Genomic DNA, 21,404 nt, shown 5'->3' with positions numbered 1-21,404 from the left:
ATTACATAAGGTTTTGTAGAACAATTACTGATTATAAAGTAGCACTTTTGAAAACATCCTTCAATTGTAAGTGCGTGTTTCCTTTTAGTTGGGATCTGCAAGATCGGGTTCCACAGAGCTCACACTCGTACTCCATTCAGGCTTGCTTCGTTTGTCCATTTTTATTTAGAAAATTAGTGTGTTGCCTTGATATATTAGCCTATCTTGAGTAGACTAGATCCATTACTGTAGCTATTTAATTAATTAACTTATCTTTGCCTGCTGGATGCCTTGTCAAACACAATGACATCCAGACGCCAACATTTCTACTGGTAATTTATTGCACAATGAAAACGAAGACAGATGACACCACTGTATATGCTGCGTAAAGTAAAACTGTGTTTTCAAAAAGTTATTTTCTGTTTTCAAAAAAATTTCCTGGTTCAGTGTTCTCATATTCAATCGATAAATTCAAAATAAACTACGCAACGTAATTTTAGATTCTTGCCAACAATCATTGTGAGTTATTTAGGTAGACTGTGTTTTGGAACCTTCAAAAGTGTGATAAAGGACATTTTCTACTACTTGCTTGTCTCCTCCATTGCCGCCAGTATCAGGCTGAAAACCGTTTATTGCAGAGTTGTTTAGCAAACCAATTTCACTGTAATTATTAGGTCCGCTAGATGATGCTACCGGTTGGTTTGCACCAATCGGTGTGATGTTTTGTGACGCACCAGCTTGATATCTTGAATTATTATCGACTGAAGGTTTTGTTGACCCAACTAAAATATCTTTATTTTCTTGTAATGCAGACATGTTTGCTGGTCCAGCTAAAGTGATCGGTGCCTTTACTGATGGACTTACTTCACTGTACGTGTTGATGCTTCCTACATTTCTCTGTCTTGTTTCTCTGATGGTAGATTGGTTGAATTCTGATGGATTTCTGTAAATCATGAGATTTTACGAAAAATTCGACTTTAAATGGCAGTTTTTCATTTAATTTTCTGTGCGAATGAATCATAATTTTCCTAAAATATACTTTTCAAATATGAAATATAAGGCTACTATCACTAGATTTCGTTTGCGATAGTTTCAGGTTTTCTACAAACAAACGCCGATTGTACCTTGGGTATAATATTTTCAAAAGTTTAGCCTACCTAAACAAAACCAACTAAACAATTACATTATAGTGTGTTATGTCCGCAATATTAGATCTACTATACGTCTATACCTACTTGGAGTTTCCCACCGTCTGGGTTCGATTTCATCTCATGTCATGTTAAAGACATTACAATTTACAACCAACACCGTTTTTTATTTTGTCACAAGGGTATTCTGCTGCTTACATGGACTTACTAAGGAAAAAACAAACGCAAGTTTGAATTTAGTTATCTCACCTTGTCTTGCGCAATAATGCGATAATGATAGGCACGCTTACTAGAAAAAGAATCGCAAATATTGCAGCTACTGCTGTGGAGATCATGTTGTCGCTGGTGTCTGAAAGTGTATAGAAGTGTCAAATAATATTCCTCTACATTTTGTGTTTTGTTGCAACAGTTATACCTTGGTCAAGTTCTTTAGATAGGAGCGCAAGCTTTATTTCTATCCGTTTACATTATATAAAGACGTCAGAGAGAAATCAAAATGTCACTGATTAATTTTTTTGTTTGTTTTTGAATTCAATCTATTGTTTCATTGCTGGAGCAACCATGCAGAGAAAAAATAGTAACACACAGATTTGGCACCAATAGAAGAAAAGAGCAAAATCAATACATTGGTTTAAAATATGCACTCGTTAAACAGTGTTTAGAACCCATTGTCTCGTTATTTTGAACAGCCAATACACGTGCATGCTAACAGTTAAAATGTAGGTAGGCAGGCAAGGCTTAGTTAGCACGATCAGTCTTTTCAACAACACCAAAGGAGAAAAACTGTCGCGAAGCTTGACACAAGTAACGTAATGAACTGCTTACTGCACATTGCACAATGCACATTATTATGAATAGAAACTAGCTATTGTCACGCAACATCACCACATCAGCGTATGTTTTTTGCAATGAGTTTCGCACATGCGCAATCATTATGCAGTTAGAATCCCACATCTTTCGTTTTCGTACACCAGCTCAGTAGCCGAGTGGTTATTGTTACAGGCTCTAGTGCTGGCATGTCTGGGTTCGATACCAGGACTAATTATACCAAAATCTTGAAACAACAGTAGGCTACCGATTCTGTTCTTTAAAAAATATCTTTTGTGTTAACTATAGAGTATATAGCCACAACTTTAATACTCGTCATACCTTGAGGTTTTGGGCAAAATAAGTCGATGTAGACTATTTCAAAGAAGAGATATGGAGGAAAACTCCGACCAGAATTTCCTGATGCTGAACTGGTTATAATTGGTGGCCAGTTTTTCAACTCTATTTGTTCGCCAGGGCAATATTCATCCGCCAACTTTCCGACGCAATCTTTGGACTTTCCATTCGCCCTTACATATTTCATACAGTTGTATGCAGGAGGTGCTAAATAGTCTAGTCCAGTCCACCGTACCCCTGGAATAAATTCAAGCTCTTAAAGTGTTAATTCACTTGCCATAGGTTTATAACTGTTGTGTTTCAAAAGTGGGAAAAACTAACCGGAAAAGGCGATCTGGTACTATGACACTTCCTCAAATGGGCGATCAACCTATTACAGAAAGTAATCACTAAGAAAACAAATCAATAGCTTTTTTTCCCTAAAAGTCTGAACCTTAAAACATTTGACCAGGCTAACACTCACAATAGTATTTCAATAAATATAATTTAATTGATGTTGTGGAACATGTTTTCGTTCATTAGAACTCTTCAGCACAACTGGACCGAAACAAAAATTATTCGAAACACAACTAGCCTACAATATAAATAGATTTCAGCACTAGTGGACCAAAACGAACGAAAAATTACATACGGTATTAATTAGATAAAATGTTCATGACCTCCATGTTTAACTGTTGTGTTTGTTTTAGCCTTGTTAGTTTTATATTCATCAGAATTATTGCGTTTTATGACTCTTGTTGAATAAAATCTCATTCGAAAGGGGAGCGTCAATAAAATTCCTTCAAATTAAACTTATTTCTTGTTTAGGTTGTTACATATGTGCTTGCAGGTTAGACAAAGAAGTGTCATGGTAAAAGACAGATTCTTATGCCAAAGCCCGTTCCAAATGAAATCATATAAACAGTCAGTGCTACACACGAATTAAAAAGTTCGATTTAATTTTACACCAAAAGTAAATTTCGAAATATTTTACCATTCGGCCATTCTATGTAATCGGTTTCGCTCTTTCCTTCAAAGTCACGAACTTTCACTATTAAAGTGAAGTCCTCTTGATTATTTTGAGGAAGGAAGGTCCAGGAACATTTCTGGACTGTTCTAATACTCCGTGACTGATAAATTCGCACACCAAACGGAGAAGATACATTGAACTGGCATTGGCTTTTTCCAAATGGAAAAGCGCAAAAAACGGAAGAGAAATCAAAAATATTACAATGAGATTTTTTGACCATGTAGGTTTTCTAAACAGCTATTAGATAATAATATTAAAGAAACGTAATTCCCATGTGAAAACTAACCCACCCAGTAAAGTACCTTGCAAAACGCTGGGTTTCTGTTATACTAACTCGTACAATTTGCTAAATTGTGACGCCAAACCATTTTTTTTACGATTTTTTAGACTAGACAATGGCTTATTAAGGCTTCATAAAGCCTCTCTTTCTCCCCACTGCTCTAACCCAGAAATCTTTGATTCTCATCGTCACCTTGGCTCATGTCAGTTTCTAAGTTGTCAATTTCGTATCTAGTTTAAATCTTTCATAATACTGTATGAAAAAGCCGTTGATTTTGCGCCCTAATGTCGTAGCATTGAGAGGTTTAGTGATAAAGTAATTAGGCCTATACACAAAGGCAACATTAATGATAACTTACATTAATTAACAAAGCACATAAATGTAGTCTCCCGCACACCAAACTTGTCGTTTTTACATTGATTTAACGTCTGCAGAAGTCGAATCAATATAAACATGATGGATTTTGCTGTCAGTGTACAGTCCCTGCACTATACCGCAAGAAGTGTGACAACTTAGTTTGCAAAACCTCAAACTTTCGTTTAACTCAACACCACCACAATACTTACATATGGCTGCTGTGAAGAAACTCCTCAAGTCTTCAGAATGGCATTTAATTTGAGAAAACATTACAACACTGCTGTCCAAAGTTATATTTGTTATTTTAAGACGAAAGAAGATTCAAACAAGTGGTGGACAATTATTGTTCAATAGAAAAGTTTACAAAGACGTCAAGATTTCGGCGAAGCGTTATGTTTTGAAAGCATAGCCTATACCTAAGGTTTGATGTCCGTAAGCATTGCAGAACCTGTGTAGGTTTGAACCTAGGCTAAGTAGCCTACTCTAGCTTAGTTAACTTCGCTTAGATTCCTGCTTTTTCCCTTCTGTTTACCAATTGCAGAAATTGCGGCCTTTCACTATCCTATAACAAACTGACTTGTATTTCTAGCAAACGTGCTTCCGGCTGGAACAGCTGGGTTCTAATGGGAATGTTTACTGCTATATATCTCGGGGATCTTGTTTCAAAAACCAGCAGCCCTCACATGACATCGACACATCAGCAAACAGGGCCATTGAGAGAGTGATGTTGGTCCGATACCAATGAGGTTCTCGACCTCCAAATCAAGACACTAGGGGAGATGTGGGACCAATGAAACAAAATGAGTATTTTTTGCGTTGTCGCGCGTGAGTTTTCGCAGTACAGGACTATAATACTTAAGCGTTTGAGGGATCCTACTATAAAAAACGCAATAGGCTTGTATTCAAACCATGCGCGGTGGTTTCGTCAAACTCCAGGAGCCCTTCAGGTTACAAAGAACTAGAAATAATTCCGGACCCGCGTACAAACGTACCCCCTGCACCTCCTGTCAACGTTTAGCCTACTTCTTTTTTTGTATAAGAAGTTGTTGTTGTTTTACACTGCGTTTCATCGGGGTCAGATATCTGCGCATCCTCAAGCAGCGACTCGATAATGCAGTCGCCCAATGTTGACAAACCAACTGCTTTTGGGAGAGCAGGCTACAGAAAATGAGTTTTGTGTAGGAGAATTGCACTTGCCTCGTAGGCTACTGCTGTGTTATTCGCCCCAAAACGTCACGTTTTGCTTTATTAAGCTCTTCCACATTTAACTGTAAGAGCGATACAAAACCCGGAGTGGCAAAACCCAACTTCTTTCTTCATGCTCCAGGGCCGAGATTTATTTTTTATTACCTTTGGAGGGCTTAAGATTACTGTCTCTAATTGTTGTCATTCCCTATTGTGAACTGCAGATTTTTGGGACTTACCTGGCTACAAGAAAATTGACAACATGAGTCCCTAAACCATGATCCTATTTATGACACCACATGTTTCAATAAAAACATTTTAATTACTTCATTTTTTTAAAGATAAAATAAAAAAACAAACACAGCGATTTTTTTGCAAAAATGAAATGATTGAAGGGACTTCTAAATAGCAATGAACTGCAGTAGGGTAGGTTAGCTTAATTTGCACTAGTGGAACGCATCATGTCTTTTAACTAAATGCCTGGTGAACAGCCTCATTCAATTTTCAGCTAAGTATGTTGATGAGCATTAAACACATTGATTGCAACTGTAAATTAATATTTACATGAATAATAATGACTGCCACAGTTATGCGATGAAAAAAAGCAGGCGCAAGTTTTAGAGATGTTCAACAATTTCCAGGGAGTAAAAGTTCCAAATCACAGAAAAATTTGAGTGTGGCGTAAAGAGCTGGAAAAAGTTTTAATTAAGCATTCCAAATCAAAATAAACATCAATCAGGCGATACCTAAGACTTAATGTGCCTTTTGTCACTGTCTTTTCTGCTTTGTACGTTGTAAACTAAGTTGCTTTCAAAGAAAGCTAGATTGTTTGAACATTAAATACATTTAATCTGAAGCGATGGTCAATTTCTCGACGTGGCATATTTTTATCTCCTAGAATTGCAATACTTTTCCTTCGAAACTGCCACAATTTAAGAAGTGCAGTTGTTACTATAAATGAGAAAACGAAACTGATGGTGATCGTCTGACAAAACATTCGGTATGTTCTGGTCGTCAAATCATAAGTTGCAAAGTCAACCCAACTAGGTAGGCTACACCTCTACAACAAACGGATTCATTCACTGTCTGGAGCTCGTGCGGTGTCGATGCAGCACCGTAAGTTAACGGTTTTCTCATCGATAAATGCGATAAATCAAGTGCAGCATTGCGCATAGTTACATAGCAGCGTTTTAAGGCAAACAAGCGTTAATGCCATGCAAAACTTAATACCAATTTTCCTTCAATGATATGCCTTATATTATTGAAGGATATTTGGTATTAATTTTTGCATGGCAATAGCGCATATTCACAGACATGGAGATTTGGAAAGATTAGCACTAATGAGCATGATACAGGGAAAAAGAAGCAGAGGTCGGCAAAGATTAACTTATTTAAACAGCTTGAACCATTGGGTCACAAACACAACAATCAAAACTACCGATTTTGTACGGATGTCAAATGACAGAGAAGTTTGGAAGACCATGATCTTTAACGTCTGCATCAGATCAGGCACATAATCATCATCAATGCAATTTGTCATTAAATCAGGGAAGCAACAGTATAACATCTAAGTTAATAGCAAGACTGTTAGATAGAAGAAAGCGCTCCGGATGGTAACTACAAAAAGGTAATATAGGTGGCAGTGGCGTAGCCAGGAAAAAAATTTTGGGGGGTGCGCAAATATTTGATGAATTGAAGAGAACGACAAAGTGTTTGATTTAAGACATCACCACCTGATGTGCAGTGGCGTATCCTGGTGGCTTGAGCAAGGGGAAGCAATGAAACTGGTGGGGGTTAGAGCGTGCCGAAGGGGAGGTCCGGGGGCATGCTCCCCCGGAAAATTTTTGCAAAATTACACTTAAATAATGGATTATAGCGCTTTCTGGAAACACTTTTAGGGTAATATTTGTATGAAATTTATTAGCAGATAAACAGCTATTAACTTATTAAAACCCAACAGAGTAAGCGATTCTGAAATTGCTTCCACAAATTAGTTAAAAGAAACGTAAATCGAGTAAATTTTGCGCGATTTACGATTTGCAAAATTTATTGGTGTCTTTCTGTGTGTCTAAAACAAGTCCTGGGGGGTGTTACTAGCCAGATGTCTTGGAAAACGTTATAAATTTCTACAAATTTTATTATATTTTCAACAAAGGGCTCAACTTCGGAATCCAAACTTTGAAAATTTTTGGGGGGCCATGGCCCCTTTCGCCCCCCTGGCTACGCCTATGGTAGGTGGCAGGAGTTTTGGTAATTATAGATTACCAAATGAGTTTTGGCATAAAGTTTTGGTAATTATAGAGTACTCAGCAATCTAATTAAATGCACGAAAACACAGATCATCTTATTGATTGTCAAAGTAATTGAAAGCAAACAGCTTCAAGAAAAATACACTTGCAAATTCAATATGGTTGACAGGGTCCAGGCTCCAGAAGCTATACTACTCTGGAACCTGGGTTTCATAGATCATTTTAGGGGTTCGGAATTGATTCAGGGAGAAATGGGAACAAAGAAGCCACTTCGTAGTTCTTGAAGTTATAGTGTTCTTTAGAGATACTTTGTTTGGTGGGAGGGGGAATTGATTAGCGTTAGGCCAAAAATTTTCTTTTCAACGGCCCTGCGAAATCATAGGAGATCTTTTGGTGATTTATGTTGTTTCGAACTGGTTACACCATGATCTTTGGCTGCTTTTCTCTTAATTTTTTTATAGTCTACAATCTCTACTTAACGATGTTTCATAAATTATGTTACAAAATTGGAAACGAAAAACGAATATGATCATAATTGAAAGAAAAAGCAGTTGGTTCTTCTTGAGCCTATCACTGTGTCACATTAATAGGCTATTAATGTGACACAGTTCATGCCAACTTTTATAATCATAAGCATGTGTTTTGAAATTGTAGTAATAATTATAATTATAATTGTAGAATAGGAAAGCAATTGTATCCGATTACTTAAAATGTTACATAATTGTAGTTATTGTCGTAAACGCCGAATAGACAAGCAGAGTAGTCGTAATCAACACTAGTGTGGTCGTGATTATCCTAATTGGTAGCAGTATCTAGCTATGCAGATTAGACAGGAAACAATGCAACAGCACAGCAGCTAGTAGGCTAAGCCTGCAAGCACTGAGATATACAACACAGCAACCGAATGTATAAATTGCGATGATATCGAGAAAACGTGATAATGTTCATTGGCCAAGTAAACGCACTAAGATTTAACTTAGGCTGCTAATCACTGGTTTGCAGCAGGCATAGTCAAATGTGTAAACAACTTGTTTTTCAAATCATAGAGTTGCTAACATAGAGCATCATGCGCAAAACACAACAAACAATTAGGCCTACGTAGTCTTCTTCACTCAAAAACATTTATGAAAAGTAAAACGCTAGAATGTTGATAAATATTTAGCCAGCTAATGCAAGCTTGATCTTTCATCTTTAAAAGATTCATCATTGTTGTGACGATGACATCGCCTTTCTTACGTATCGTCGGGAGATTGCTCGGTTTCATTGGAGGGTAGGTGGTCCGGCGTGGCAGATAACGACTTCTTCTTTTGTACAACGCTATAGGTGGGCTCAGCCGCTGGCTCTTCCTGTGAAAACTGATAATATCCATTCTCTGTAGCACCCTCCACGACACTGTCAGCTGATGCAGCGTCATCAAAGGTATCGCTGTGGTTTACATGAATCTCATGGTAGGTATTTGCGTCTATGACGTCATTGTTACTTTGTAGGACGACCGCAGGGGGATTGAATGCGGTAGGCTTGGAAAGCTCTGAACGTCTGGAAATACAACAAAAATTTTGATGAGAATTTTGTCGTGTCCGCGCTCACGCCTGTGGTTTAAGATCTGGATTATGTGGACGGGAAGTCGGGCGCTTTTGGGTGGTGTCGAACCAGCTCAGGGGTCGAGCGGCTTCGATTTCGGCTCTCGTGCTGGTAGTGTGCGCGAACGGCTTGTTCTTCTCTATTTTCTTTGTTCTAAGTTTTGACGCTATAAAATATATAGAAACAATTGTGCAACTTTTGTTTTATCCATATGCTAGATTCAAGATTCATTCCAGATCGGGTCATACCAAAAACTTTAAAAACGGTACCGATTGTGTTCTTTCTCACATAATGCAGTGAGAATAAGTCGGGTAATAATGTGATGATATCGTATACAAAATTACAGATTAGCCGTGTCGTTAAAGACTCTATCAGTTGTTGAGCGACAAGAACGGAACCAAAGCCCTTTCAAGCATCGTACTGTAGCCCACATCACTCGGCTGTGCTCGATATGTTAATTGTTCCTTTGCATGTCCGTTGGCCGGATCTTGATTTAGATGGGCTTTCCAACTTTATGGGCTTTCTAACGTCATAATGTCAGACTGAAGGCTTTGAGCCATCCAACAGAACATAATTCACTCACAATCGATTGGGGTTCATTGCCGTCATCACACAATTTGCTGTGACCCATTTTACATGAGTGTACGCTAAACTACCACAACATATTGCAAATAGAATTAGTATTTATTTTTGAGGTTGTGGTTTTGGATAAAAAAGTTACCCAATAGCTCAATGGTTTTCAACCGGTTTTGCAAACTTAGAAACGATGTGATCATGCCACGATGGTTTCATTTTCGGCCTGTATGCTTGTACAACGTATATTTGGACAACCCTGCGTTTAGTAGCATTTAGTGAACGATAAAGTTGCAGGCAGTAACATTTCAACAACATTTAAGTTATTTTGGCAGCCGATTGTAGCATCGAATAGACAGCGATAGACACGTGTTTCGCCCATGAGGCTGGGCTCATCAGTATCGCACCGTATTCTTGCCACTTGAGTAATCGACCGCCGCTTTACCAGTCAGTTTAACTCTTATCTTTGTGGAAAGAAAGAGCCAACAAAACCAGCAGGTGCCTGGGGTGGGTTATGTGAAGAAAGGCGTTCTTCCCGGCTATCAGCACAAGGCTGATTACTCACTAGCACAGCGAGCAGCAGTAACGCTTCGCTAACCAGAACGGTGTAGCTTCCACGCTAGCCATAAAGACCTCCAATTAAACGTTTAAGTTATTTTGGCAGCCGATTGTAGCATCGAATAGACAGCGATAGACACGTGTTTCGCCCATGAGGCTGGGCTCATCAGTATCGCACCGTATTCTTGCCACTTGAGTAATCGACCGCCGCTTTACCAGTCAGTTTAACTCTTATCTTTGTGGAAAGAAAGAGCCAACAAAACCAGCAGGTGCCTGGGGTGGGTTATGTGAAGAAAGGCGTTCTTCCCGGCTATCAGCACAAGGCTGATTACTCACTAGCACAGCGAGCAGCAGTAACGCTTCGCTAACCAGAACGGTGTAGCTTCCACGCTAGCCATAAAGACCTCCAATTAAACGTTTAAGTTATTTTGGCAGCCGATTGTAGCATCGAATAGACAGCGATAGACACGTGTTTCGCCCATGAGGCTGGGCTCATCAGTGCAGCAAGAATACGGTGCGATACTGATGAGCCCAGCCTCATGGGCGAAACACGTGTCTATCGCTGTCTATTCGATGCTACAATCGGCTGCCAAAATAACTTAAACGTTTAATTGGAGGTCTTTATGGCTAGCGTGGAAGCTACACCGTTCTGGTTAGCGAAGCGTTACTGCTGCTCGCTGTGCTAGTGAGTAATCAGCCTTGTGCTGATAGCCGGGAAGAACGCCTTTCTTCACATTTCAACAACAAGTGAACATTACAATAATGTTAAACTATCAGCCTCGGTTAGTGGGCATCTCTCAATAATCAAAAGCCCTTGCAACTACACAAACCTGCTAGTAGGCTATTAAGTTTTTTTAAAAGAGTTTCTCACTCCGAAGACAAATACACCTCAATCAATATCCTCCGGCTAAACAACATCAATTAAGAAACCGTTACTAAGATCTGAAGGAAGTGGAATTGCACCGCAACAAAGGCTGCCACCGTTCCAAATAACGTTGACTGCCATCTATGTATAGGATACAATATCAAACTTCCTTGTCGAATGTATATGTTGTTATTTTTGTTCACCAGAAAGTAGCTGCGCAAAGCTATCTCCAGTCACGTTTGTCAACGGTCTGAACATTAACGTAGAAATGATGAAAAAGTGATGTTAAAACATCGAGCCACTGCCTGCAGGATAAATTAAAAACAACAACATGTTTTGAATGACGAGGCTGAAGGTTGGCATGCTAAGTGGTTAAAAAAAAACACTTTTCCTCTGAGGCATCAAACGAATAGCCACATGATTGTATGTCACAGCGCATGATTACCTAGAAAAAGATCAAACTATACAGCACTTTGTGTTTTGTTTCAAAGGAGCTCTAGCCTTATCATACAATTGTATATCCTTATAATAGGACAACTGAAACAGTCCAAAATGATAAATTTAAAAATGCATTGTACCCAACTGCAATAATTGCGTGTAATTCAGCCAAGGCAAACACAAAAACAAAATTAATAATTATATTACTAAGAACAAACGTAACATTGTGCGGCTGTCAAAACTTTAATAGATTAGAACTCAATTGATGTGATACATTTGCAAAACAAAAATTAGAAAATGCTGAAATGATGCAAAGATATGACCTTGTACATTTACATCAAATATAGTTATTACTTTTTAAAACCTCTACAGCCTGTTTCACCCTTAAAGGGGGATCGTCGGCTGCATAGCCGAGTGGTTAGAGCCCTGGAACGGTAATCGAAAGGGCGCCGGTTCGACACCGCTCAAGAGCATGCGGCTGTGTCTTTGGCAGGACACTTAATGACATGCCTGAAGGTGGACACGAAGATTGGCTTCCTTACCTTTCCGTCCACTTAATCTAAATCTTCAACCACCGGGTGTAAGCCTGGATACGACAAACACCAGAAAGTCTATATTCCATTTGAATGAAGACCTTCTGATGATTCCCTTTTTAGGGTGAAACAGGCTGTAGAGGTTTTAGAAAGTAATAACTATATTTGACGTTATTCGCTCTGCTTGGCTTTTTTGCTTGGAATTGAGCACTTTTTGTAGTATTAGTAGTATTTATTGTTCAATAAATGTCTTATATTCAAGCAGCAGAATAATTAAGAATTCGAGTAAAGCTACCGTTGTGATGAAGGGGGTGATAGAAGGAGTGGACAAACAACCATTGCTTTAAATTAACTGCAAATAAATTTGTTCATTCAACTTTTCAATGACTGCTTTATGGTTTGCTTCGACTAATATAAATGCTTTATTGTGCTGCAAAAGGGTGTAAAATGCTCACTATTGTAGTCAGGTGCAGTATATTCTATTCAGACACATACCTCAGTTTCACGAGCAGAAGACCGATCAGAGCTAATGCTATCAGCAAGAGAATGCCAAACAAGACGGCAACCACAGTAGCAGCAATGGCGCTGTTGCTAATTGATTGACTTTCTTGTGTAGTTGATTGCAAAGCTATAAAGTCAAACAAAATACTTTGTAAAAACTATTCTTGCAATGTTGTAATATTACGAACTAAATTCATTTCAATTTTATTTCAACTTTATTTTTTGCTGCTTGCTCAAACATGTAAAGAACTGCAAAGTAAACATACAAATTGGGCAACAACAAAAAAGAAAAGATGGTAAAACACAAAGGTTTAAAATATACATCGATAAAACAGTGTTACCACTATTTTAAAATTGTACAGTCACCAAACCCACAGATTTCTAGACTAGTCTAGATATCTGTGCACCAAACCTAGATAAGAGATAAAAAATAAAACTCTTTTCTTTGAAAATAGACCTACAATTAACACTTGCAAATGCAAGGACGATTAACACTTTATTGCACAAACAAAATTCAAGACTTTACTACCTACTTTCCTTTTACTTCATTATTTTCAAACCACAAACTTCAGGGTTAGGTGAGGGTTTCGGTTGGGGTTAGAAACTATTAAAGTAAAGGGAAAGTGGTCAAGACACAATACAGCTATTTCTCCCTATATTCCAGGTCAATTTCAATTGATGACGTATGAACACTTGCAACAAGAGCGATTTAAACTAATGCACAAACAAAAATAGTGGCAAGTTCGATTTTCTCATAGAGCAATAACACATGCAGAATTTGATCGCTCGTGTGAGGTGTAGCATTGGAAGGAACTTGATCTTTAAGGTAACGCTTAGAACATCACATAACTAAGACGAAAGAGAAAATTGAATTGAGTCCTGTCTTTGTCATGAGTTACCAAGGGGGGTGGTGGGGGGACTTGTATACCTGGGACTGGTATATAAGTCCCCCATCACCCCCTTTGGTAACTCATGACAAAGACAGGACTCAATTCAATTTTCTCTTTCGCCTTAGTTATGTGATGTTCTAGGTTTTTTCGATCTTTAAAGGCTCAACAAAAATATGTAAGATAATAGTGTGATGAATATTATTATATATACAATATAGGCAAAAGCAGAAACGTAATCGTTTGGAAGCATAGGCCTCATGCACTCTTGTTAGCAAAAGGGTAAAATAAGTTAAACCTTCACATCACGTTGTTTGACCTTATGTTACACCAGAACGAAATAGAGCTTTAAACAAAGCAAAAAAACTTTGACGTTATTTAATTTTGGTTGCTTAAGTTATGGCTGGTGACATATTGAAGCAATATGACAACATCTTACTTTTATTTTGGCTCGTTTCCTTTTGACACGGTCTGTCGACTGCAAAAAGTTCAAAAAGTTTTGCTTAGATTTAAACTTATTTTCGTAATATACATAAGCAATGTGTTATTAAATAAAAATATGTGTATAACTAAACAAAATTAAAATGCTCCAATCTTACTCTCACTTGTTATTGAATGAGAATTTAAAAACATTCCAGTTTACAATCAAGGAAATTTAACTTTTAAAGTTGTCTGCGAATTTTCATTTCTGATGCACATTTTTTCATTTTAACTCCCGGTACCCTTAAAAGCTTGATTGCTAATGGCAGCGTAAAATACATTTTCTGTTAAAATACAGTAGCCTATCTATCAATAAAGCATGCTTCAACAAAGCTAACCTAAGGTTTTTACAGTGCAGTAGTAGACTGTTTTTAAAAGCATTATGATAAAACCCTCAATGCAAACATCCCACAGTGTTCAACGTCATTGAACCGTATTTCAAAGCAACAAAATTGAAAAAACAGCATGATATTAAGGTAGCAGTTTTTTTGTTGTTGTTGTTGAGTTAAAAAAATAATGCAGTAGGAACTACTACTGGGCCTGCATTGCTAGGCTTGCATTGAAAATTTAAAAAAATTATCCGGGCAAAACTTATATTAAAATAATGGTTCTTCTGATGGTTACTTTGGTAAGAAATCTACAGTGGGACATATATTCAAACTATTTCGTTTCGCAACAGAGCAAACTTTTTGTTTCGTTCTATTCATAGCAAAAATGGAATATATGGCTAGCCTATTGACGATGACACGCTTCATTTCGTTCAGATTTGCTAACATCACTAAACTTTAAGGACACTTGCCAGGTGAGCGCGCTATACCAAACCACAAGCGGTAAAAAAAGTTTATAAAAGACACGAGAAGCAAATTTCAAAAGCGAAAAGTTTTGGAAAGCCAAACGGATATGGATAAATGAATAACAGCACTGGTCACCACAATAAGAAGGGGTTTGGGAGTTTTCGAGGCCGGGGAATGCGAAACTAAAGTCCGTTTCAGCGTGTCAAATCTTTTTTTTTTCACTGCAGCCATCACACATTAACGTGTAAAGGCTGAAGTAAAAAAAAAGATTTATTCAGCGACCCAAATTTACCTTAAAAACAATCTTTTTGTTTATGTACCAGAAAGTTGATTTTAAACTGTTGACCTGTGTAATGTGTATTCCACTGACTTAGTGGAATGTAAGCTAGTCCTGTTTTCCAACGGCGACGAACTTACCACAGACTTTGTTAACTGCGTCAGCAACTTCCAGCACTAGTGATCAGTAGTTGTGTCTTATGTGATGTAATTGGTTTTCTCTGACTAACCTTAAAAGCCCATGAGTTATGACACTACGGGATTAAATGTGCCATATCGCTTGCGTTTCAAGCAAATTTTTAGTCAATTTCACAACTTTTCAAATCTGACAAATTTTTTAAAACCACAAAATTGAAAAATTTGTTCTAAACTTTGGCTTGAAACTACAAACGTGACACTTTTTTTTACTAATAAAAGGTTGATTTTCTACAGCTGTGCAAACTATAACAAAGTTATACATCAAAACTTACCAGGGGTGTCGCAGGCAAGGCAAGGTACAAAGAGCGAGGTGAATTGAAGTCGAAGGCGTGGAGTATTGTTTGCAGCATTTATTGAGAGAAGAATTCTTCCTGTTGCATTGCTGGTGACGTTGTTTTTAGGGCAATATGTTTTTTCTAACTGATTCAAACAACATGATGTCAAGTTGTTTGAAAGAATATATCTCCAGCAATTTTTTCTTCTACTTTTTGATGCTAGTGTGGGCAACGTTTGATCTGAAATAATATAAAATTATATGGTGCAACATGGATTTTTTGTTCCCATCAATAGCCAGTGTGATGTACGGCATTGTACGCGCATACAAAAAATATTGACGCCGTCAGCGTAAACGCAAACGTTCGAAAAACCATACGCCGTATGCGTCAACGTAACTTGTAAAAAATAGTTGGCGGCGTCAGCGTAGCGCATACACTAGCGTAAACTCATTTTGTTTGCTAGGTGCCCAACATTCACACTTTGTTTGTTTTTTGTTTTGTTTTATCTTTATCCTGCATTGCGGGAAAGCGGACTTGAGCGCTATGCATCGGTCTACGCCTTCCGACACACACCTGACCCACGCTGCAGCCGACGGCAATGTCTGTTTCCGGTTGTCTACTTTACTTATGACTTAAATTTGGTACTACCCATTACTCGAAATCGATCACTGGGTAGAGGCAATTATCGTAAAGTTTCTTGCCTAGAGAAACAACAACAAGTGCGGGTGGCTAGAGTCGAACATGCAGGCTTTCGACTGTGAGCCCAACGCGCTAACCACTCGGCCATTGCTGCCGACTGTATAAACACTGTATAAGGCTGTATAAACACACTGTATAAACTACTCGAAACAAACAAGTTTTATTTTAAATTTCCACGAAGAAACACAAGCATCTGAAAGTGTTCATCTGACATTTTGCTGCGCCGCAAGTCTACGGCGTAGAATTTGCGACGTATACGTACATCTCAGTCAATAGCTAAGCAATGAAATAACTTACAACAAAAACAGCAACAAGAATTTAATTGAACTGGAATCAGTAAACTTTTAACGAAGTTACATTGATTAAAATGCTTTCATTCCAGATTGTGTAAAAACCTGAAAGGTTTAAAAGCGGGTAATTTTTATAAATCATTTTAGTTTTGCTTCTTCAATAAGCCTCCATTTAATTTTTGGCTACTGAGCCCAGAATAAAAACCTAAATGTGACTTTCATGCTGTTAAGTTTAGAATAGGTTCAATTTTTAAAATTCCAACTTGGGCTCCTTTTGCAATTCTTATGTACACCTACAATATGCCAGAATATCACAGGTAAACCATGCTTTGTAAGTAGCCTACCCTATGAGTTATTAGACCTAGTAGGACTCAAACAAACAAGAGGCAGAAAAAAACCACGACATTCGACAAAATAAATTTAAAATTATCCCTCTTTTTTATGTTTTGTGGAAAAATTAAGGAAATTTATCGAAAAGTGGGAGCAGTAAGCCCATTTTTGCTTCCCTTGGCACAAGCCACAACTTGTACAGTGTACAACTGACCGCTAATTTTGTCTTAGGTATTGACAAAACATCATCATCAAATGGTTTGCATCTGAAACACAAATACTGCAAGTGCCAATCCAACTGGAGAAAACACAAAAATTAACCAAAATGTTTGAGGTCAAGTTAAATTTTTTCTCTGAAAACAAATAGGCAAGAAAATTCCCGGTTGAAACAACATTTCAGAATTCTTTTGGAGCTACTGTAAGTAGTCGTGTGAGTTATGGAGCAAAAGCATTTTAGTTACTTTCCACAACTTTGCAGTAGTCTAGCCTACCAATACAGCAAATAGCACAAGAGATGTATTTAATTTTAATCAATGACAAAAATAAGTTTTTAACACTGTTGGGTGATGTGGTGTTGGCCGAACAGCACTTTACTTGCTGCGCCTTGATCTAGCGTCACTTGACTTTCGAATGACTCAAGTTACAGGTGCACAGGATAAACTTCTAAACATACGGCACATACGTTTTACTCACTATCAGGCAAGGTGATTTCGTCTCCTGCTCGATCTGTATAGAATTGTAGCACAAATGCGGCGAACGTGACGTTATTATTGGGTTGGTTGAACTCCCATTGTTGGTAAAAGTTATTATTCATAATTCTAAATTGTTGGAAGCGAAAGGTATCGTTCACAATTCTTGGATTTTGACATCCAACATTTTTGAAACAAAATCCTGAAAAGAAAAGAAGTCCAAGTCTCTATATTGAAAATCAACATCTGTCATGGCATACAGATTAGTCTACTTTCATTTTGAATCAAACATGCAGTAACTAATCAAATCAGAATGTTTACATCTATAAGCTGAAGAAAACAATAATAATGATGTCATCACCCCATTAAACCTATCTTATATGACGAAACAAGGTATAGATCGCACCAGCATGGGCTGATAGTAGGCTACGAGTTTTATATGAACACGAACTTCCGGTCAATGCTTTGCGACATTTAATGACATTTAAGATCTTTTAGAGCAACCTGCACCAACATAAGATTTTTTAAGCAGGCGATTAAGCTAGTCGTTCGATTCGTTAAATTGAGAATCAATAATTGTGAAGATTATCTGTGAATCAGTCTTTGTCGATTCTATGCAAAGGATTGTAGTTGGTTGGAGAAAAACTGATCGGCGGATAAAATTGCTTAATCAATCGATTTTCTTTATCGGTGAATGATGCACTGTTGGTAGCCTACATCCAACCCTCAATGATTGGATTGATAGTAGTTTTTTATCTAAACTATGCAGTATAGTTGGCATATGTAAATCAATGAATAAACTTTGTGGGTGCAAGTAAAAGCACATGTTGAAATCACTTGCACACTATACATTTACCTGCACATACAAGAATGATGATTTTGACGAGCATTGTGACGTCCAGGTGAACAAATAGTTGATCAGTTTCAAATAATCTTCCAAGCGTTGTTTATTATTTGTAAGGTTTCAACCTTTCAACCTTGCTTCCTAATCAACTTCGGAGAGTCAGAGTAGGTTTAATCTTAGTAAAAAGCAGCTTATAAAAAAAGGATGAACAAAAAGTAGTAAAACATCTAACTGTAGGAGCCTACGAAATTAAATAAGGCTGTTCAGGCATTAAGTTAAATGACATGATATACGTTCTTCTGGGTGCAAACTAAGCTGTACTATGACAAGATGTATAAGGTGATAATCTGTTTTAACTCCGACGTTTCGTCAATCAGACACGACTGACTTCTTCAGGATTGAGTGTTAGATATAAACTGCATTTCACAATTCTAGAGATTAAATGGCGCCCATACTGAAAGCATCCACAAGTTTGGTTTCTAAATTTTCATCTTAGGCTATTATTAAAGGAAAAATAATTATACGCTATAGAATATACTGTAATATCTAGCTTATTAAAATCCATCTTATTAAATTGCCATTACAAAGACTCACACCCCAGCCAGCAAGCCCATATGGGTCCCACATGGGGACCCATATGGGCTGATGTACGGGCCCCACATGGGGACCCATATGGGCTGATGTACGGGCCCCATGTGAGCTTCCCATATGGGACCCATACACATTGTGTCCGCGGGCATCACATTGCCCCCATATAGGCTGCCCATATTCATTTATGGGTTGCTCACACTCAACCCACAAATCTAATATGGGCTGCCCATATGTAACCCATAAATCTAATACAGGCTGCCCATATGTAGATCAGGTATATATACAACTGTAGACAGATGCCAAAGCGCTCAAACTGCAAGCAGTGAACTTTGCGCAATGCATAGCAATAATTTTTTTTTTTTTTTTCCCATGGCCTGGCCTGCCCATGAAAAATGTGGGTAGCCCATGGTCTGCCCATAAAAAATGTGGGCAGCCCATGGTCTGCCCATAAAAAATGTGGGCAGCCCATGGTCTGCCCATGAAAAATGTGGGTAGCCCATGGTCTGCCCATAAAAAATTTATGCAGCCCATGGTCTGCCCATAAAAAATGTGGGCAGCTCATGTTCTGCCCATAAAAAATGTGGGCAGACCATGGTCTGCCCATAAACAAAGTGGGCAGCCCATGGTCTGCCCATAAACAAAGTGGAGGCCCATCAATATTTCATGCTTAACCCATGATCAATAATTTTATGTGGCTAAATTTATTAAAATGCATTTATATGATCACGCATTTGAAGATTGGAAGTTTTATATTCCACCTTGTCATTTAGCAACACATTCTGCAAGAAAGCCCATATTGGGCACAAATGGCAAAAACAAAAAAACCCACATAGAACCCACATGCCCACAAGCCCATTAAAATAATATATGGGGCCCATATGGGCTTGCTGGCTTGCTGCGCGAAAAAAAAAAAAAGAAACGTAATTGACGCTCTTGGTTGGCGCTTTACTGGGGGCACCTTGATATGCATTGCGCAAAGTTCACTGCTTGCAGTTTGAGCACTTTGGCAACTGTCTGCAGTTAATATATTGTTACGGCCAATCTCTGTACAAATCAAACGTCATATAAAACCGTTCAAGTCTACTGAATATTACGTCATGGAAGTTGCTAGAAAATGTGCCAAAATTGCACCATCGTTCATAGACTTGTGTCAAACTTGTTAGGACTTGTTTGGGCCTGTTTAAACAGGAAATATTACATCAGCTTAAACACCTGTTGGAATGACTTCATAATTGTCTTTCATTTATTGCGTCACAGTACTGCATACGTGAATTTGAGATATTGCTATCTATTCTGGTCATTCGTAAAATGATTGTTTGAAAGTTGGCCGCACATTTAACTGTTGGCTTAGTGCTTGCTAGCTGGACAAAGGTTCCGTCTTTTATCCAAGTAATCTGTTGTGTAGTGACAGTTTTTTTAGAGGTGTAGGCGTTACACCTATTTTCGATAGCCTCGGGCTAATTTTACTGGAATACACTGTTTGAATAGACGTTTCGAAAGTGTGTTTATTTTTGGGTCATTGCATGCAGACGAACGGATTTGGGAATCTTACGTTACAATTTTCCCACGAAGAGATTATGGTTTACCGCTGTGACCATATATATATACCTGATATACAGTACATATGGGCAGCCTTAGATTTATGGGTTACATATGGGTAGGGGTTGCATATAGGCAGCCCACATTAATATGTGAGTTGAATGTGAGCAACCCACATGAAACCCATAAATGAATATAGGCAGCCCATATGGGCGCAATGTGATACCCGCGGACACAATGTGTATGGGTCCCATATAGGCAGCTCACATGGGGCCCGTACATCAGCCCATATGGGTCCCCATGTGGGACCCATATTGGCTTGCTGGCTGGGAATATGCCTTCTTTTATGAGCAAAAGTAAATTTTTGTTTAGTTTAGCATTACTTTATGTTATAATTCAAAAATTTCAATTTTGAAGCTATTTTTGGGAAAGTACAATAAAAACCGACCTTCTGACGTTTACTTCAATAAATTTGTTCGGTAAAACTTTAATTTCTATATGCACAACACACATGGCTATTACCTTGTAAAATATTTTGGCTCTTTGATTTTCATAGCTCCCGTTATTAGCGATTAATTAGCACAGGGCAAAGATATAGCCCGTGACGTGCTTTCAGCGTACGAAAACAGATCGTATTAATATCTACTGTATATTATGAAGACAACAGCAAATGCAAAACATAATAAACACAAATAATTCGCGCAAGGAAGGGGATGGTTTGGACAGCTTCGTACCATCTTTCAAACTTCTTTGTATCCAGCCTCTCGAGCAGTCTAGTGGGTGCGGTAATTACCTACTATTTAAGCTCAAGACCAATAACAACTGCCACAATCCACATGCTTGTTGCAACATACTGTTCAGCTTTTTTTTAGTGACGTAACAAATTTTTGCATTTTGCACTATATTCTATTTGCATTTTGAACTACTTTCATTCGGAAACCTCATTTTTTAACAGTCTCTTTTTAGGTGACTTCTCGAGCATGACAGGCCCTCTATCATAAGTCGAACAAAACAGCCATTTAGAGCGTCGAATTTAAAATTCAATTAACTGTTAGACAAATATACTGTAATACTGGTAGTGAAGGAAGAATG

At 38.0% G+C, this 21,404-nt stretch overlaps 1 protein-coding gene across 1 annotated transcript; it reads right to left on the bottom strand.

The window, feature by feature from the left end:
* Positions 1-342: 342 nt before the first annotated feature.
* LOC145779209 (uncharacterized) lies at positions 343-4,207 on the bottom strand. Its single transcript, XM_082590744.1, has 4 exons — positions 4,147-4,207; positions 2,277-2,528; positions 1,377-1,476; positions 343-922 (listed from the first exon to the last, which is right to left on the bottom strand). Exons 1-4 carry the CDS (start codon positions 4,205-4,207, stop codon positions 508-510), a joined length of 828 nt encoding a protein of 275 aa, XP_082446870.1. The 3' UTR covers positions 343-507.
* Between the last annotated feature and the right edge of the window lie 17,197 nt (positions 4,208-21,404).

Source organism: Aplidium turbinatum, chromosome 11 (genome assembly GCF_918807975.1).
Source record: "Aplidium turbinatum chromosome 11, kaAplTurb1.1, whole genome shotgun sequence".
NCBI lineage: Eukaryota > Metazoa > Chordata > Ascidiacea > Aplousobranchia > Polyclinidae > Aplidium > Aplidium turbinatum.
Note: the sequence above shows the minus strand (reverse complement) of the source record. Positions and strands in the feature narration are given on the sequence as shown.